The sequence below is a fragment of the Salmo salar genome, chromosome ssa18, assembly GCF_905237065.1.
Source record: "Salmo salar chromosome ssa18, Ssal_v3.1, whole genome shotgun sequence".
NCBI lineage: Eukaryota > Metazoa > Chordata > Actinopteri > Salmoniformes > Salmonidae > Salmo > Salmo salar.
Genome location: NC_059459.1, coordinates 11,300,335 through 11,319,865, shown reverse-complemented (window position 1 = coordinate 11,319,865; position 19,531 = coordinate 11,300,335). Strand labels below are relative to the sequence as shown.

Genomic DNA, 19,531 nt, shown 5'->3' with positions numbered 1-19,531 from the left:
TCCACGTGGACACCTGATGGTCGAACATCTCATTCCAAAATCATGGGCATTAATATTGAGTTGGTCCCCCCTTTGCTGCTAGAACAGCCTCCACTCTTTTGGGAAAGCTTTCTACTAGATGTTGAAACATTGCTGGGAGGACTTGATTCCATTCAACCACAAGAGCATAAACGAGGTCAGACACTGATGTTGGGCGATTAGGCCTGGCTCGCAGTCAGCATTCCAATTCATCCCAAAGGTCCTCGATGGGGTTGAGGTCAGGGTTCTGTGCAGGCCAGGCAAGTTCTTCCACACCGATCTCAACTAAACCATTTCTGTATGGACCTCGCTTTGTGCATGGGGGCATTGTCATGCTGAAACAGGAAAGGGCCTTCCCCAAACTGTTGCCACAAAGTTGGAAGCACAGAATCATCTAGAATGTCATTGTATGCTGTAGAGTTAAGATTTCCCTTCACTGGAACTAAGGGGCCTAGTCCGAACCATGAAAAACATCCCCAGATCATTGTTACTCCTCCACCAAACTTTACAGTTGGCACTATGCATTGGGGCAGGTAGCGTTCTCCTGGCATTCGCCAAACCCAGATTCGTCCGTCGGGCTGCCAGATGGTGAAGCGTGATTCCTTGTTTCCACTGCTCCAGAGTCCAATTGCAGCGAGCTTTACACCACTCCAGCCAATGCTTGGCATTGTGATCTTAAGCTTGTGTGTAGCTGCTCGGCCATGGAAACCCAAACCCATTTCCCAACGAACAGTTCTTGTGCAGACATTGCTTCCAGAAGCAGGTTTGGAACTTGATAGTGAGTGTTGGAACTCTGTAGTGAGGACAGACTATTTCTACGCGCTACACACTTCAGCGGTCCCGTTTTGAGAGCTTGTGTGGCCTACCACTTCACGGCTGAGCCGTTGTTGCTCCTAGACATTTCCACTTCACCATAACACCACTTACAGTTGACCGGGGCAGTTCTAGCAGGTCAAACATTTGACTAACTGACTTGTTAAAAAGGTGGCATCCTATGAAGGTGCCACGTTGAAAGTCACTATGTGCTTCAGTAAGGCCATTCTACGGCCAATGTTTGTCTATGGAGATTGCATGGCTTTGCGCTCAATTTTATACACCTGTCAACAACGAGTGTGGCTGAAATGGCCGAACAAACTAATTTGAAGGGGTGTCCACATACTTCTGTATATATAGTGTGCATTACACAATACCGGGACATTCGGTAATACCGGCACTGAACACAGGGGCTATTTTCAAACCCCACTGAATCTTTGTAATATCAAGGTTAGTAATGCTAACAAGTATATGTAAACATATGTGAACCCTTTGGAATTACCTGATATATGCATAAATTGGTCATCAAATTTGATCTGATCATCTAAGTCACAATAGACACAGTGCTTAAACTAATAACACACAAATGATCGTATTTTTCTTGGCTATATTGAATAGATAATTTTAACATCCACAGTGTAGGTTGGGAAAAGTATGTGAACCCCTAGGCTAATGACTTCTCCAAAAGCCAATTGGAGTCAAGAGTCAGCTAACCTGGATTCCAATCAATGAGATGAGATTGGAGATGTTGGTTAGAGCTGCCCTGCACTATAAAAAAAAACTCACAAAATTTGAGTTTGCTATTCAAAAGAAGCATTGGCTGATGTGAACTATGCCTCGAACAAAAGAGATCTCAGAAGATCTAAGATTAAGAATTGTTGACTTGCATAAAGCTGGAAAGGGTTACAAAAGTATCTCAAAAAGCCTTGATTTTCATCAGTCCACATTAAGACAAAGTGTCTATAAATGAATAAAGTTCAGCACTGTTGCTACTCTCTCTAGGAGTGGCCGTCCTGCAAAGATGACTGCAAGGGGCGGCAGGTAGCCTAGTGGTTAGAGCGCTGTGCCAGTAACCGAAAGGTTGCTAGATCGAATCCCCGAGCTGACAACGTAAAAAGCTGTCATTCTGCCCCTGAACAAGGCAGTTAACCCACTGTTCCTAGGCCGTCATTGTAAATAAGAATTTGTTCTTAACTTGCCTAGTTAAAAAGGTTCAATTAAAAAAGATAATCTCATTGAGCATTCTGCGCTGTGCTCTTAAGAAGAATCCTAGTGTCAGCTAAAGACTTACAGAAATCTCATGAACATGCTAACATCTCTGTTGACGAGTCTATGACACATAAAACACTAAACAATAATGGTGTTCATGGGAGGACACCATGGAAGAAGCCACTGCTGTCCAAAAAAAACATTGCTGCACGTCTGAAGTTCACAAAAAAGCACTTGGATGTTCCACAGCTCAAGTGGAAAAATATTCTGTGGACAGTTTAAACTACAGTTGAGTTGTTTGAAAGGAACAACATAACATAATGTGGAGAAGAAAAAAAAAGGCACAGCAACATCAAAACCTCAACCCAACTGTAAAGTACGGTGGGGCATCATGGTTTGGGGCTGCCTCAGGGCCTGGACAGCTTGCTATCATCGACAGGAAAATGTAAGGCTTTCAAATCAAATTTTATTAGTCACATGCGCCGAAAACAACAGGTATAGACCTTAGAGTGAAATGCTTACTTACGAGCCCCTAACCGACGCAGTTTAGATGTGTGCGCATTTTCCAAAAATATGGATAAGAATAAGAGATAAAAGTAACAAATAATTAAAGAGCAGTAAAAAAAACTATATATACAAGGGGGTGCTGGTACACAATGTGCGGGGGCACCGGTTAGTTGAGGTAGTATATACACATGTAAGTAGTTATTTAAAGTGACTATGCATAGATGACAACAGAGAATGGCAGTGGTGAGGGGAGGGGCAATGTGAATAGTCTGGGTAGCCATTTGACTAGATGTTCAGGAGTCTTATGGCTTGGGGGTAGAAGCTGTTTAGAAGCCTCTTGGACCTTGACTTGTCGCTCCAGTACCGCTTGCCGTGCGGTAGCAGAGAGAAAAAAAGTCTATGACTAGGGTGGCTGGAGTTTTAAACAATTTTCATGGCCTTCCTCTGACACCGCCTGGTATAGAGGTCCTGGATGGCAGGAAGCTTGGCCCCAGTGATGTACTGGGCCGTTCGCAATACCCTCTGTAGTGCCTTGCGGTCATTGGCTGAGCAGTTGCCATACCAGGCAGTGATGCAACCAGTCAGGATGCTCTCGATGGTGCAGCTGTAGAACCTTTTGAGGATCTGAGGACCCATGCCAAATCTTTTCAGTCTCCTGAGGGGGAATAGGTTTTGTCATGCCCGCTTCACGACTGTCATGGTGTGCTTGGACCATGTTAGTTTGTTGGTATGTGGACACCAAGGAACTTGAAGCTCTCAACCTGCTCCACTACAGCCCCGTTGATGAGAATGGTGGCGTGCTCTGTCCTCCTTTTCCTGTAGTCCACAATCATCTCCTTTGTCTTGATCATGTTGAGGGAGAGGTTGTTGTCCTGGCACCACACGGTCAGGTCTCTGACCTCCTCCCTATAGGCTGTCTCGTTGTTGTCAGTGATCAGGCCTACCACTGTTGTCATCGGCAAACTTAATGATGGTGTTGGAGTTGTGCCTGGCCGTACAGTCATGAGTGAGCAGGGAGTACAGGAGCGGGCTCAGCACACACCCGAGGGGCCCCTGTGTTGAGGATCAGCGTGGCGGATGTGTTGTTACCTACCCTTACCACCTGGGGGCGGCCCGTCAGGAAGTCCAGGATCCAGTTGCAGAGGGAGCTGTTTAGTCCCAGGGTCCTTAGCTTAGTGATGAGCTTTGTGGGCACTATGGTGTTGAACGCTGAGCTGTAGTCAATGAATAGCATTCTCACGTAAGTGTTCCTTTTGTCCAGGTGGGAAAGGGCAGTGTGGAGTGCAACAGAGATTGCATCTGTGGATCTGTTGGGGCAGTATGCAAATTGGAGTGGGTCTCGGGTTTCTGGGAAAATGGTGTTGATGTGAGCCATGACCAGCCTTTCAAAGCACTTCATGGCTACAGACGTGAGTGCTACGGGTCGGTAGTCATTTAGGCAAGTTACCTTAGTGTTCTTGGGCACAGGGAGTATGGTGGTCGGCTTAAAACATGTTGGTATTACAGACTCGGACAGGGAGAGGTTGAAAATGTCAGTGAAGACACTTGCTAGTTGGTAAGCGCATGCTCGCAGTACACGCCCTGGTAATCCGTCTGGCCCTGCAGCCTTGTGAATGTTGACCTGTCACATCGGCTGCGGAGAGCATGTCCCCCAGTTGAAGTTGGTTGATGCAACAGGACAATGACCCAAAACAGAGAAGTAAATCAACAACAGAATGGCTTGAACCGAAGAAAATACACCTTCTGGAGTGGCCCAGTCAGTCCTGACCTCAACCCGATTGAGATGCTGTGGCATGACCTCAAGAGAGCGGTTCACACCAGACATCCCAAGAGTATTGCTTAATTGAAACAGTTTTGTAAAGAGGAATGGTCCTAAATTACGCAGGTCTGTTCCACACTACAGAAAACGTTTGGTTGTTATTGCTGCCAAAGGAGGGTCAACCAGTTATTAAATCCAAGGGTTCACATACTTTTCCCACCCTGCAGTGTGAATGTTTACACGGTGTGTTCAATAAAGACATGAAAACGTATAGCTTGTGTGTTTTTAGTTGAAGCAGACCATGATTGTCTATTGTTGTGACTTAGATTAAGATCAGATCAAATTACATGACCAACTTTATGCTGAAATCCAGGTAATGCCAAAGGGTTCACACACTTTTTCTTGCCGCTGTACTAAATTAGCAAACCAAAAAGTACAACTGCAGAGCATAGAGCACATTTTAGACTTAAGTTCTAAGATATCCAGCTGGCAAACATTTAGTTGCGAATTCCATTCTGTAACTAGATCGTCTGGAGAGGGCTGCACAACGGTGAGTGACTCACAAGGCGCCTATCTCTCGTCGTTGTGTGCTTGTAAACAAACACCACGTGATTGGATACGACCGGGAAGGTTCGGAATGAAACATTTCGACAGCTGAAACTTATTGCGCAAGTTAACCGCAAGTATTTACTTAAAAAGTAGCTACAAATATTCAAATGTATTAACAAACTGCAAATAAACAGTTTCAAAAGGTATTGAAAAACCATCCAGTGACTATTTCCAAATACCCCGGTATATACGGTATACCGCCCAAGCATACATACATGTACTACTCACTACAGACGCTGTCCAGCGACAGTACAGCCTGGTCCCAGATCTGTTTGTGCTGAACTAGTACTACTCCCTACAGACCCTTTCTAGCTATAGCCTGGTCCCAGATCTGTTTGTTCTGTCTTGCCAACTAACCAACTCCATGGTCAACCATAGGACTTGGTAAGACAGCACAAACAGGTCTGGGAACAGATTTCCGTCTCCTACAGAATAGCGCTGAGGCTACAAAAATATTTTAAAAAAAATAAAAAGGCCATGGGAGAGTCTACAGTTCAACTCCGGATTTGTGTTGTGAAAATACACAAAGGATTAATTCCCCACCGCACAACCTCAAAACACTACTGACCGCGCCAGGCGTACTGGGTAGACAGGCCTATGTGGCGTCGCTGGAGCGTGCCGAGGAGGACGTCGTGTTCTGTTAGTGCTGGTCCGCCTGTTCCCTCGCTAGGCAGGTCCAGGGGAACCCGGGAGGTTGCGTCAACAGAAACTTACTGGGTAGACCGGAGCGGTGCTGGCGAACACGGTGTTCTGTGGTGCTTTAATCAAATACCCATCTCTCGAATAACTAACCTGCCTGCTGATGCACGATTCTCTAGGGGATGGTCTCCTGAGGACACTGCAGGTCACACAGGCTAGGGGTGTGGGAGAGAGAGCCGGCAAGAGTGGGTCAATGTACTAGTAGCGGGTATAGACGGGTCTCGGCAGGTATGCTGTGTGCTTGTGCACTGTCGATGGAGGTGAGAAGGGGCATTCTGGATAGCAACAGAAGCTCTGTTAAAGGTTTTTCCAATAGGGAAGAAGAGACCGCCACATCTGCTACACACACCAACTGACTCTCTGACAGTGGCCAGAACACATTAACATGAATTAGCCATCCCCTGCAGCTGAACGCACCGTCCTCGTCGTTTCAGTAAAAACAGGCCCGCAGTATGCCGTGAGCACACACACACTATCCCCTCTATCTAGTGGGCCCTGGGTGATGCTCCGGTCCACACGTACGCTCCGTCTATCTCTACCTCGCTCCTCCACAGTGTTTACGCCTGCATACAACCCCGGCCCTCCTCTCCCCTCCCTCCCAGCCAAACACGACCCAGCATATCCAAACACTCCAGTTTATCTGGGGCGCATCACGGGAAAGACACCCCTCCGCATTCAGATATACCGAGCGGGACCCGACACGCTGCTTCCTGCCCAGTCTATATCTGTGGTGCATCGTCTGAAGTGAAGTGCCCGGCTGCACAGAGGCAAGAGCAGGCACGCATGCAAACAGATAGATGCATGTATGTAGCCCATCGCCTCTCTCTCGCCTCCCTGGCCACAGAGACAGGGCTCCCTGTCATCCTCCACAGACAGAGACACAGAGAGAGAGAGAGAGAGAGAGAGAGAGAGAGAGAGAGAGAGACAGAGAGAGACAGAGAGAGAGAGAGAGAGACAGAGAGAGAGAGAGAGAGAGAGAGAGAGAGAGAGAGAGAGAGAGAGAGACAGAGAGAGAGAGACAGAGAGAGAGAGAGAGAGAGAGAGAGAACAGAGAGAGAGAGAGAGGACAGAGAGAGAGAGAGAGAGAGAGAGAGAGAGAGAGACAGAGAGAGAGAGAGAGAGAGAGAGAGACACAGAGAGAGAGAGAGAGAGAGAGAGAGACAGAGATGCACAGACACAGAGATACACAGAGAGAGAGATACACAGAGAGATCTGTGGAAGCTCCACATATGACCACCATGACAGGAAAGAAAACAAACCCTGCTCCTCCAAAGCCTCACATAAGCCTCTGGGAGTGCACTTCCCCTGCCATCCCTCACTTTCCATCGCTCTCTTTCTGGCTCCCTCCCTCCCTCGCTCCCTCCCTCCCTCTATCCATCTCCCGCTCACCCCCTCTAACCGTTTCCATCGCTCTCTCCCCATTCCTCTCCCTCTATCCCACAGACCTCCATGAAACCCAGCCAGTATTGAAGAGAAGAAACCACTATCAAATCGTAACTGTCAGATGACGGAAAGAAAATACTAACAAAGCTGTTCATTCCTCCCCCTGACTCTGCACCACCCCTGATTTGGGCCACACTGTCCCCCATGTCCCATTAGGAGTGAGCCCAGCGCCAATGACTCATCAGTGTGTGTTGATATTACTGTGTGAGTGTTTGGTTGTGTTGTCAGAATGTGTTGATAGTACTAAATATGTATTTACCCTGGACTGTCACAGTGTGATAATGGGGCTGATGGGATGTGCACTGTGTGTTGACAGGATGTGTTGAGAGCTGTGTGTGTGTGTGTCTTTTTTCAGTGTGTTGCCAGTATCAGAGAACAGAATTGGTTCTAGACCTGGAGCAGGGTTCCGTGGATGTGGTTCTGCTGGGTTCTAGGCCCGGGTTCCAGAGGCAGATCCTCTAGTAGAGTCTGAATGGTGGAGGGGACCTGGGTTACCATGACGAACGGGACCAGGGCCCGGGCGGCCATCTCACGGGTCCGGTAGACGGCAGAACGACCACACCTGGAACACAGACAGGACAGGTTAGAGAAGAAGGATTCTATAAACCCCCCCCCTGTGTTTGGGTGAACAGTCTACTGTATGAGAATAACTCCAAACAAATGAGTGGATTGATGTCGGAGACTGAATAAACATCCGACCCTATTCAAATAGTTACCTAGCTCTCAGGATGACCCTCTATCACACACACGGTCCTCTGCTGTACCGTACATGGAGGTGTCGGGGAATGTGGTCCCTGTTCAGTCACCCTTAACACCTGCTAAAATTAGCCTTGTTTACTAGTGACTGCCCGCACGTCCCTCATGCAAGCTCTGACATTGGAGGAGGCGGCGTGGGCTGGACAGGGGTGAGACGTGTGAGGGAGGTGGGAATCAGACTGATTGACAGACTGATTGACCTACATTAACAGAGAGACATGGCCCCTCCATGCATTGTCTGAAAGTGAGAAGCAAGTCTCACTGGGGCTTTTTCAGCATCTCTTTCCCCAGCCAACACTGAGGAGGGAGGGGGAATTAAGAGGTGAGTGGTAGGAGAGTTAGGGGTAAGGGAATTTAAGGGTGAGGAGACAGGGAGCTGCTACGACTTTGACTGTTTGCAGCCGGGGCCTGCTGTGTCGCACTGCGTGCGTGTGTGTGTGCGTGTGTGTGTGTGTTTATGGGGCCGCAGAGGAGCCGAGTGCTTTACGAGCGGCTCAAGCCAAACAAACAGCCTTCCGCCATGCCGCTCTGGAAACTCCAGAGGAGCGTCCATCCATCACCGGGGCGGCTTACGGAACCAAATGTCTCAATTAAGACGTTCTGCTGCTCTGAGAGTTATCTTGGCCTGGAAGAGACATTACCAACTGCCCCTCCCCCTTCTCTACCCACACACCCCTTCTCCCTGACACACACATACACTGTCAACAAACGGCCCTCCACCTGCTGTGTCATAACTCGCAGACCGACACAGAAGAGGGCCTGTGTCAAACAGATACAACAGTTATCATTCCTCTGCTCTGAACTGTCTCTCTCACACACACACACCCACACCCTAATGAACAATCCCTCTGCCTGCCCCCTGCCTCATCCACCGCCCAGCCCCATTTGGGCCCCATATGTTAACTATCAGTGCTAATTTGTCCCATTAAAACTCTTTGTAGAGGAAATGACCGTTTGGAGGGGTGTAATTTTAGAAACTGGGCCGTCCGAAGCAGTCTCCAGGGGGTCAGGACACAGACTGGGGACGGGGAGAGAGGGGGATCTGCTCTAAACGCCAGCCCAGAGGAGAGGAAGGCTAGTGGGGGCATCTGGGGCTCATTTGGGTCCTGGCAGTCCAGTTTCCTCCCTAGCGACTGTCTCTGTTAACACTAAACTAGCTCCACTCTGAGCCGTAATGGAGCCGTTAGGGAGGAATGGATACTGTTACAGTGAAATGAGATAGGCAGAGGAGACGAGACCACAGCGAGAAACAGAGGGAGGGAGGAAGACATGCACAGAGTCAGAGACGCTTGGTCTGGATAGTGGAAAAACGATAAACGGTATCAGGTTAGTCAGAAGCAGTGCCAGTCAGCCAGGGGCACAAAGAGAGGGAGAGAGAGGGAGAGATAACGAAAACAGTCTGTTCATCTTCCACAGATGGAGGGAGTCACGGTAGGGAGGGACGGGGGAAAACATTGCGACCCAATCACCCTTACTGACGAGGGCAAGGCTGAGCCGATGGAGAAACGCAAGAGGTGGTGAGATCGGTCAGAGAGAGGCAAATCAGAGGAAGGGAGAGCTGGGGATGAGACGGATGGCGGGAGACAGGGATGGGAAGGTGGATCGAGACTGCTGGGATAAGAGCGGGGATAAGTCCTGGGGGTAGGGGAGGAGGTGGCAGATCGTTATCACCCTCCCAGACACATCCACACGCGCCTGGGGGGGGAGAGCGAGAGAGAGAGAGAGAGAGAGAGAGAGAGAGAGAGAGACACAAGGCCTGAGCAAGAGCAGCCAGGGCCCTGCTATATTTAACATCCTCAACATGTGGGTTTCATTTGAGGGGGATGTGCACTGCATACCTCCACTGACAAGAACCAGCCAGCCAGCTCTCTGGCCCTGGAGCGGTTAACCCCCACTGTACCAGACCAGCAATCCTCTATCCATCAGGCAACATAGGGAGTTGAGCCAGAGAGGTGACTGAGCACAAAGCAGACATTACATCGGGGGAAAAAAATTAAAAAAGGGGTTCAAATCTTTCAGGACAAACACCATAAAACATAGTAGAACAGAGACCCTACTAGCAGAGACCCTACTAGCAGAGTAAAGCAGCTTGGTCAGGGTACGGTTGCATAACATCTCAGAGGGTATCATTATGTCTTCAGCCAGCTTTTTCTCATTCACTGGTTATTACAGTGGAACTGTGTGCACTGAGTGTGTGTGTGTGTGTGTCTGTGTGTATCAGCTCCTCCGCTGAACGTTATCTGGCCGGTCACAGAGCATTCCAGCCTCAAGGCCCTGTCCTCCCTGACCCTGTCCTCCCTGACCCCGTCCTCCCTGACCCCATCCTCCCTCTGTCCCAGGCACCGAACACACACAGCCCTCCTCTCCTCGTCCTCCCTGCCTAGTTATGGTCTATGGCAGTGTTTCCCAGCTCCAGTCCTGGAGTAGCCCCAACAGCACACATTTCTGTTGGAGCCTGGGACAAACATACCTCATTCAACTCATTTAGGGCTGAAGGAGAAGTTGAATAAGAGTACTCTTGGGGGTACACTGGTCTAAGGGAGTACCTCTTCAAAAGAGCATCTTAAATAAGACATCTGTCTTATCCCCCCCCCCCATAAAACCATCGACTTGCACTTGTCTTTTCATACTAGCACAGATTTTGCTGAGTACTACTTTATTGGCGGAAAAATACTTCATACGACTGATGCGGATGGGCGTGGCCTTCGGCTCCTGGGCGGTTTGCAGGTGCTGCGGGGGAACATGTTCCAATAATATTTATACACCTTTTCTTCCAGCTCTAAGAAATGAGAAGAATGTGCGAGCCGATCCGCAGTTTCCCATGAGTCTGCCCGCCCCCCCGACACGGTCAGAGCAGCAGCGATAAGGGAGTGGGAATCTGGGAACGCCGTGAGACGTGGCGAGTACACGAGTACCCTCACACATGCATCCTTTGGCACGCGCGCACACACACACACACTCTCACAGACACGCACGCAGCCTCCACACCCGGCAAAATACTGTCCTTTATAGACCAGAAATGAGGTCTATTCTTGGCACCGTTATGGTTGGGGACAGCCATGTTTGGTTAGATGTAGATAAGACATTGTTCCGATGTGGTACCGTCTACTCACATATGCCAAAACATACTGGGTGACCTGTACAGTACCAAAGAAACACAGTGGCCCAAGTGTGATCCAAAAAGAGTATGACTTTAGCTCATCACAGTGGGATGAGGACAGTGAATGACAGCACCTCATGTGAGTTATAACATGCATCCAGTAGTTGTGTGTGTCCTTACCTGATGATGAAAGGCATGAAGGGGGCTAGGCCCAGGGGGGAAGAAGACCCGTCCATGGGCGAGGGGAAGAGACGCCCCAACACCAGCAGCAACAGGAACAGGCTGGGGTGCAGAATCACCTGACCACTGTCACTGGAACAGACATACAGAGAGTTTCAGTTATTATCCGCCATCTGTAATACTTGGGGTACACGGATTTAACGGCATTTAGTCTCTCGTGACAGACTGAAACACAAAAATGTTACGTCTTATCGGGCTCTGATCGTCACAAAGATGATTCAGGTGTGCTGGTTTTGAGCTGGTTTGAGATCTCACAGTTGGTAACCTTGGCATGTTTGGAAGGGGTAGGGCTTTTTTGTTGTTGTCGTCACTGGCATTAGTCCCAAAGTAACGTCCTCCTGTCCCAGAAGCAAATCCAGTATCCAGACGCGAGGTTTGGTTTTGGCTTGCTGAGATTAAACCTTCGACTTCACCTTCATGCAAGAAAATGGACGGGGTGGGTCATTTTAAAAAAGAGAGCGAGGAAAAACAAGGAAAGGATCCCCTAGAATAAGGGGGGGGGGCAGAAAGTGGGAGTCAGTGAGCTTCATTGTAATGCTTAACTTATCAATGACCCATCTGGAGTGACGGGCTCATTGTGCAAGCATGCTATTGTATTCCGACCACCTTTATACACATCTATTGTAGTTTCTTCCCATTTCAATTCATCTCTCTCACTAGCCCCTGTATCTCTTCCACCCTAATCCTACATCTCCCTCACTCCACACCCCCCGATGCTCACCCTGACTCCGAATAAAAACCGTCCCTGTGAGACAGTGGTAACGGTTTCATGGTTGGCAATGTCAATCGGAAACACCGAGAGAGAGCGAGAGATGGATGAAAGAAAGCAAAGGCCATAGAAGGTCCCAAACCAGAACCCCTTCCACCCCACTCTGCCAGCTGGGCCTTATGCTTTTCATTATTCCATTCAACAATACAACCCCCCCCCATCTCCTCTGGGATGGCCTGGCCATGCATTAGGAAATGTTACAGTCCACTAATTACGGCCCCACGTAATGTGTTTAGCATCCGATTTCAGTCAGGCACAGCCACGAGTGATGGCACGTAGCACCAGAGAAAGATTGTTAACATATGAGGCTCTGCCGGAGACGCAGGGAGAAAGAGAGAGACCTGCTGCCACAAGAAAAAGGGCAACCAGTGAAGAACAAACACCATTGTAAATACAACCCATATTTTATGTCGATTTAAGTTCCCTTTTGTACTTTAACTACTTGCACGTCGTTACAACACTGTATATAGACATATGAAATGACTCTATTCCTTTGGAACTTTTGTGAGGGTAATGTTTACTCTTCGTTTTACTTTATGTTAATCTATTTCACTTGCTTTGGCAATGCAAACAAACGCTTCCCAATAATGCCATTTGAATTGAATCTAGAGAAAGAGTGGTTTAGTACTAGAATTCTTTTTACATTTCGGTGCTAATGTGTCTCACAGAGCAAGCCTGTCTACCAGCGCTGCCGACCCCTTACTCATTGCTGGCCTGCACTGGGATTCTGGGCTGCATCACGTTTGTGCAGCATGAGTGGGGAACTAAGTTAGCACGCTTGAATAACGTGACACGGCACATCGCTAGGAAATGTTGAAACCGTTAAATTACTGTTCGCAAAACGTACATGGCCATTCAGGCTAGAAAACTTCACAACGCCAGAAGATACTGGTGGCTTCCAGCTTTGCAGGCTAACTTCCCTTGCTAGCTGACTGCTAAAGCTAATACCAATTCACCACCCTTGTACTTTCAAACCATAACGTAAAACATGCCGATTGCCACCAAAAACGTTATTACTCCACTTGTTCGGTCTCTCTCAAGTCTCTCCCAAAGACTATCTATTGTCTTAGCGAACTGACTGCGCTCCGACGTGAACGACGTCATTAATTGTTAGAGACAGCGTTTTTATTTATTTTTTTAAAGTCCCAAATGGAAGGGAAACAGATTGTTTGTCATCTGTAGCCTCATGAAAATCAGCCAAAAAAAACAACCTCAATTGATCAACAAGAGATTTAGAGATTTTGTTGTTGTGTAGTTAGATTGGTAAAAACACATTGATCGTATGAATGTATAATTGATTCATTAATGCATAAACAGCTGTCTGAAAAATGTTGACGTAAGACAATTGAAATGTAGTGATATTGAACTAAAAAGCCAAACGATTGAACAGAGCAACAGCAGAGTTTCTGTCTGAATCAAGTGCCATTCTGTGACTTTGGCTAAAATGGCTTCTTTTTTTTGTCGCTGTGGTATCTTTTTGCTATCCAGCATTGTCGTGGTATCTAGTATTGTGATACTAAACCTGGTATGGAAGTCAAAATTCTGGCGTCGTGACAACACTACAAGAGATGGAGGGATTGAGAGGGACAGAGAGAGAGGGAGTGATGGAGATGAAAGGTAAGGGGGATGATTAAAAAAAGGAAGGGTAACAGGAGATGAGAGGAAAGAGAGAGTGAGGGTAGAGGGGGGTAAACGATTAGGACTGACAAGCGGGCAGGTTAACAGAAGAGAAGAGATGTGTCTGGATGGAGTTGGGCCTGGGAAGCTCTGGTTTGTCTCGCCTCTTACTGTGAAGCACTGTACCACGCCCTGTACGGGCTCCACAGAGCACACGACCCAGCTCTGCGCCATCACCGACTGTATTATATGATCTAAACAGACGTTACACATCTGAGAGAAGTTTACAGTCCCAGTCTTTCTATTTGGAGGTTGAGGGGGCCGAGGTTTAGTTTCATGGGAAACTTAATGACTTCTACGAGAGGCGGTGGAGGGACTGGGAGTGAAAGGTGAGAGTGATAGAACAAGAGAGAACAATATAGAGGGAGGAAGAGATGGAGAGAGTCTGAAAACGCATCCAATTCATTTGATCCATATTAAGATAACATTGACTGGAGGGCCTGTTCACAGTCCAAAAGCTTTTAGGGGGAAGCTAACTAGTAGAGGAGATATGAAGGCCAAGACTCTTCCAGAGAGAGTGGAGGAGTCTGCCCAGTCCTCCTCCGTATCTCTCCATCTCTCCCAGGAAACTGTCCATCAGCCCGGCCAATAACCTTAACGAGCTTAACGGGCCTAATGAAGCAAGGGTTTCATTTAGGGTCCCACAGAAACCAGAGGAGGGTGAGAAGAGGAGAAGACAAGGCTGCTGTGCTATCCAGGGGGGGGGGATTCCACCTTCACCTCTGATGCCTGATTCACACTATACCTGGACTACAGCAAGCTCCAAAAGTATTGGGACAATGACACGTTTGGTTGTTTTGGTTCTGTACTCCAGCACTTTGGATTTGATACAATGACTATAAGGTTAAAGTTCAGACTGTCAGCTTTAATTTGAGGGTATTTTCATCCATATCGGGTGAACTGTTTAGAAATTGCAGCACACTACACAGTACATCAATTTTAGGGGACCAAAAGTTCACTTATGTGTATTAAAGTAGTACAAAGTTAAGTATTTGGTCCCATATTCATAGCATGCAAGGATTTCATCAAGTTTGTGACTCCACACATTTGTTGGAGTCATTTTCTGTTTGTTTTGGTTGTTTCAGATTATTTACTGCCTAATAGATATGAATGGTAAATAATGTGGAGCTCACAGTATACTATGCTGGCTTGTATATTGGATTTCCTTTCCATCAGATTCAAGTAACTTTCTGGTGGATGTGGAACCAGGCCAGCCCAGTACAGCTCAGATTGTCCTCCCGGCATGGCCCTGTAGTGTGAATCAGACATGAGCGTCCCTCTCGGTGTGGCTTGAACCCTAACTGTCACCTGTCCACTGATGCTGCAGCCCCCTCCAGCTGGCTCAGGAGGAAGGGATAGAGCGCCGGGAAACGAGTGAAGAACTCCCGGCCCGTCATCCTAGGGAGAAGGAGAGAGGGATGAGGAGGAGAGAAGTTGTACAGGAGTATTTCAACTGATGCATCTGTGTACAGTACAACATCTGCAGCCACATACTAGATACATCTATTTGAACAGTTACGTAACATCAGCACTCTACCCAGCTCTGTAAGCCATTTGATAATTACACAAGTTCCCTGTGCAGAGAAAAGCAAAGGAGAGAGAGAGAGAAACACTTGTATAGAGAACGAAAACAACCTCTCCAGCGCTGTCTGGCTTCTAAACCACTTCCTTCCATTTCAAAGCATTACAAGCCAATAAAAAGCTAATTAGGAGCCGGCCGGCAGGGTCGGCTTCTCAGGAGGCTCATGCCAACTAGCAACCACCCCAGACCCAGAGGGAAACACTTCACTTCAGCCTGCATCGTTTGTTTATCCCCAAGACGGGCAAGGCAAGCAGCGTGTCTGGAAATAAATGATGTACTGTGGACACTAGTCTGACTTGGTCACTTTATGTGCGTGTTTGGAGGGGGGGTAGTGTGTGTGTGTGTTTGAAGGAAAAAGTGTGTGTGCCTGCGTGTGAACGGCATTCCATGCATAAACTGACAACATTGAACTTCGGCAGTGTAATCTCCAAAAGCTAAATGCCACCATTCACATTAAGCCAATATTTCTTTTGTTTTTTAATTCCTAATGTCTAAATCAAGTGCCCTGAAACGTAAGGGGACAGAACAGCTAGGTTAGCCTGCAAAGCCAAACAGCGTAACCCAACAACGTAAAGAGCGGAGCTCACATAAACTTCTGCCAAAACTGCGACAAATACTTTTCCCTCTGAAAGGGATACGTCCCATCCACCCCTCTCTCCTTTCCTCTCTCCCTCCCTCTCTCCTTTCTTCCCTCCCTCTCTCTCTCCTTTCTTCTCCCTCTCTCTCCTTTCTTCTCCCTCCCTCCCTCTCTCTCTCCTTTCCTCCCTCCCTCCCTCTCTCTCTCTCTCCTTTCTTCCCTCCCTCCCTCTCTCTCTCCTTTCTTCCCTCCCTCTCTCTCTCCTTTCTTCTCCCTCTCTCTCCTTTCTTCTCCCTCCCTCCCTCTCTCTCTCCTTTCCTCCCTCCCTCCCTCTCTCCTTTCTTCCCTCCCTCTCTCTCTCCTTTCTTCTCCCTCTCTCCTTTCTTCTCCCTCCCTCCCTCTCTCTCTCCTTTCTTCCCTCCCTCTCTCTCTCCTTTCTTCCCTCTCTCCTTTCTTCTCCCTCCCTCCCTCCCTCCCTCCTTTCTTCTCTCTCTCCTTTCTTCCCTCCCTCCCTCTCTCCTTTCTTCCCTCCCTCCCTCTCTCCTTTCTTCCCTCCCTCCCTCTCTCCTTTCTTCCCTCCCTCCCTCTCTTCCCTCCCCCCTCTCTCCTTTCTTCCCTCCCTCCCTCCCTCTCCCTCTCTCCTTTCTTCCCTCCCTCCCTCTCTCCTCTCCCTCCTTTCTTCCCTCCCTCCCTCTCTCCTTTCTTCCCTCCCTCCCTCTCCTTTCTTCCCTCCCTCCCTCTCTCCTTTCTTCCCTCCCTCCCTCTCTCCTTTCTTCCCTCCCTCCCTCTCTCCTCTCCCTCCCTCTCCTTTCTTCCCTCCCTCCCTCTCCTTTCTTCCCTCCCTCCCTCTCCTTTCTTCCCTCCCTCCCTCTCCTCCTTTCTTCCCTCCCTCCCTCTCTCCTTTCTTCCCTCCCTCCCTCTCTCCTTTCTTCCCTCCCTCCCTCCTTTCTTCCCTCCCTCCCTCTCCTTTCTTCCCTCCCTCCCTCTCCTTTCTTCCTTTCTTCCCTCCCTCCCCACCACTAACCATCCCGTCCCAGGCCTGTTCCGAATGAGAGCCGGGGCACCGTCAAGGTAACGAGGTGTGTCTGTTCTGTCGGTGGGGCCCGCATGTGGCGGCGTCAACGCGCGACACGGAAAACGCTCCCCCGAATGGAACTGAGGTGGGCCAACGGGGTAGCAGTTTCATGTTGCAAATACCACTATTCTTTCACTTAGGGTTAACGTAGTCTTCCAGCCAGGCTAAACGGCTTGAACACAGATAAAAACGGCAGAGCCGAGGAGGGCATGCATACAGACCTGTCCATTACAGGCCTCTGACCTATGACCGCTAAACACACACACACTAACCCCTCGCCACGGTACGACTCGCCTTCCTTCTGTAAACCCTTGAGGCTTTTCTAAGATGTCAGCTATCTCACAGGTAGATTAAACCCCGAGTACCTACAAGATTGACTTGCACTTCTAAGAATTCGAAGAAGAGGGCCTTAGAGACGGCAGAGGACTGTAAAACTAGGCAGACAGGCCTCTCCTCTCCTCCCTCCCTCCCTCCATCCATCCATAATGAGGCCCTCGCAGTGGGACGTCTCACTCCTCCATTCGACCCTTCCATGGGGTCAGAGGTTAGAGGTCATGTCGGGCAGCTTAGCCAGGTCAGGGTCAGTGAGGGGGGTGAAGGTGTCTGAGGACAAGCCCCGTCTCGTCTGCCTGCCGGGGCCAGCAGGCCTCGCAAAATAACAACGATGATGATGACATAACAAAAGCAGGAGAGAGGGAGGGTGAAGACTGAGAACACAGATATACTGTAGCTGTTGGCTTGGGTTTGCAGAGCAATAGTCTCTTACTGAACTTTGAGGAGTGTTATCCAAATAAAATCCAGACGCAGAACGGATATAAGAGAAAAAAAACCAAAGAAATAACCATATTATAAACAACAAACAATCACCTTCAGATTCAAACCTCGTACAAATAAATCACACAAACACACACACAGGCCAGTGGTCAGCTGGCCTGACGGGTCCAATACACTTCACCTCCACTGGAGCCATGGGAGCCAACCCAACACACACACACAGACATCACAGGCAAAACGCACACAGCAGTCTGACCAAACAGACCAGCAACCAGCCAGCCATTGGAGTGGACAGCCTGTCACAACGCATCGACTGTAGCCAGAACACACAGCCAAATAATCACAGTAATAACACGAGCCAGACCCAGAACACACCAGCAGTACAGACCAGGAAACACACACACACACACACACACACACACACGTCTATCACGCTCCCACACACACGCCTGCACACAGAAACATCATGAGACAGACTAACATACAACGAAAAAGAAAAGAAAAATTATTAAAAACTCCAAAACAATTGACTTGGCCCGGAGGGATCAGAAGGCTTCTTGCCACACAAGCAAATTAAACTAAATGAAAACAGACTGTGCGGTTGGACGGGCCAAAACGACCTTGATTGGACTTCATCATGAGAAGGAAGAAAATGTATTCAGATCAACTCCTCTGCCCCCATGGGTACCCGCCACTGTGGATAAGAGCTAAAAATAACCCTATCACACACACAGCATCTACACAGGAACGGGCTTTTAACCCGGGACTGTAAGACTATCACTGTAAACAAGCAATCAAACCCTTTCCTCTAAGCCTCAGCAAGTCTCTACCCACCCTTTAGCTCCCCCCCCCTCTCCCTCTCCCTCTCTCTCCCCCCCAATCCCCACTCACTCCAGATGTGACCTCTCTGTCCATATCCACAATGCAGTGTTCTGACGGGGCGCTCGCTCGGCGCTGTCCTTGGCGGCTTATCTCGCCCTTCGTGGGACAGAGTCGAGCGAGCGCCCCCACCCCCCCGTCCAAGCTCTGCATTGTGGGTATGGACAGAGAGGTCACATCTGGAGTGAGTGGGGATTGATGACAGTTGAGTAGGGCGGAGGGTGAACGGAGTGAGCGCTGCAGGGGGTCCTGTCAAAGACAACCCCCCCCACCCCCCACACAGTAACAAACACACAGGTCAGAGGTGAAGGCCAGTGGAGCAATGACTGGAGAGCACGTAGGGGTGCGGGAGGTCAGTGCAAGACAACAGGAGCTTTGCTGTCAACTGGTGGAGGTGTGGGGCTGGGGGGAGTGAGAGAGTGAGTGAGTGAGTGAGTGAGTGAGTGAGTGAGTGAGTGAGTGAGTGAGTGAGTGAGTGAGTGAGTGAGTGAGTGAGTGAGTGAGTGAGTGAGTGAGACAGCATGTCTGTTTTGTGTGATTGCGTGCCACTGTTCGTGCATGTCCATTTGTAGATGGGTGTACAATGTAGCCTACATGCACTAGACTTGATTGAAACAAAATGTCAAAATCATTCCAGAGCCAAGAGTCTTGGATATCACAGTGAGGAAAAGTATGAGAGAGTGAAAGAGCAGAACGGGGGTAGAAGAAGAGAAGGAAAGCAGAAGGGGAGTTGGAGAGTACAGAGCAAGACAGTGCGAGTGCCTTGCAGGGAATAGCAGCGTTCGACTATGTTCCTGCCATACCCTTCAAGCAAAGAGAGAACGAGAGAGTAGAGTAGGACTGATGACTTTAGGCTGGGGCTGAGGGGAGGCTTGGCTGGTGTGGACACACTGCCCCCTGCTGGTATGGGAGAGAACCCACAGGGCAGAGCACAACATACCGGTAGAGATCAAAGGTCAAATCATAACTCACATACCCTTTGGCTTTTGTGTATAAACCGTGCATAATTGCCAATGGGAGATTTGCACTGAAATACGTTAGCTAA

At 48.8% G+C, this 19,531-nt stretch overlaps 1 protein-coding gene across 1 annotated transcript in view; it reads right to left on the bottom strand.

The window, feature by feature from the left end:
- Positions 1-7,444: 7,444 nt before the first annotated feature.
- LOC106576760 (thyroid adenoma-associated protein homolog) overlaps positions 7,445-19,531 on the bottom strand; it is a 42,979-nt gene continuing 30,892 nt past the window's right edge. Inside the window, 3 exon segments of the mRNA XM_014154131.2 lie at positions 7,445-7,619; positions 11,094-11,225; positions 14,908-14,997. Of these exon segments, the coding sequence (XP_014009606.2) occupies positions 7,445-7,619; positions 11,094-11,225; positions 14,908-14,997 (397 nt within the window).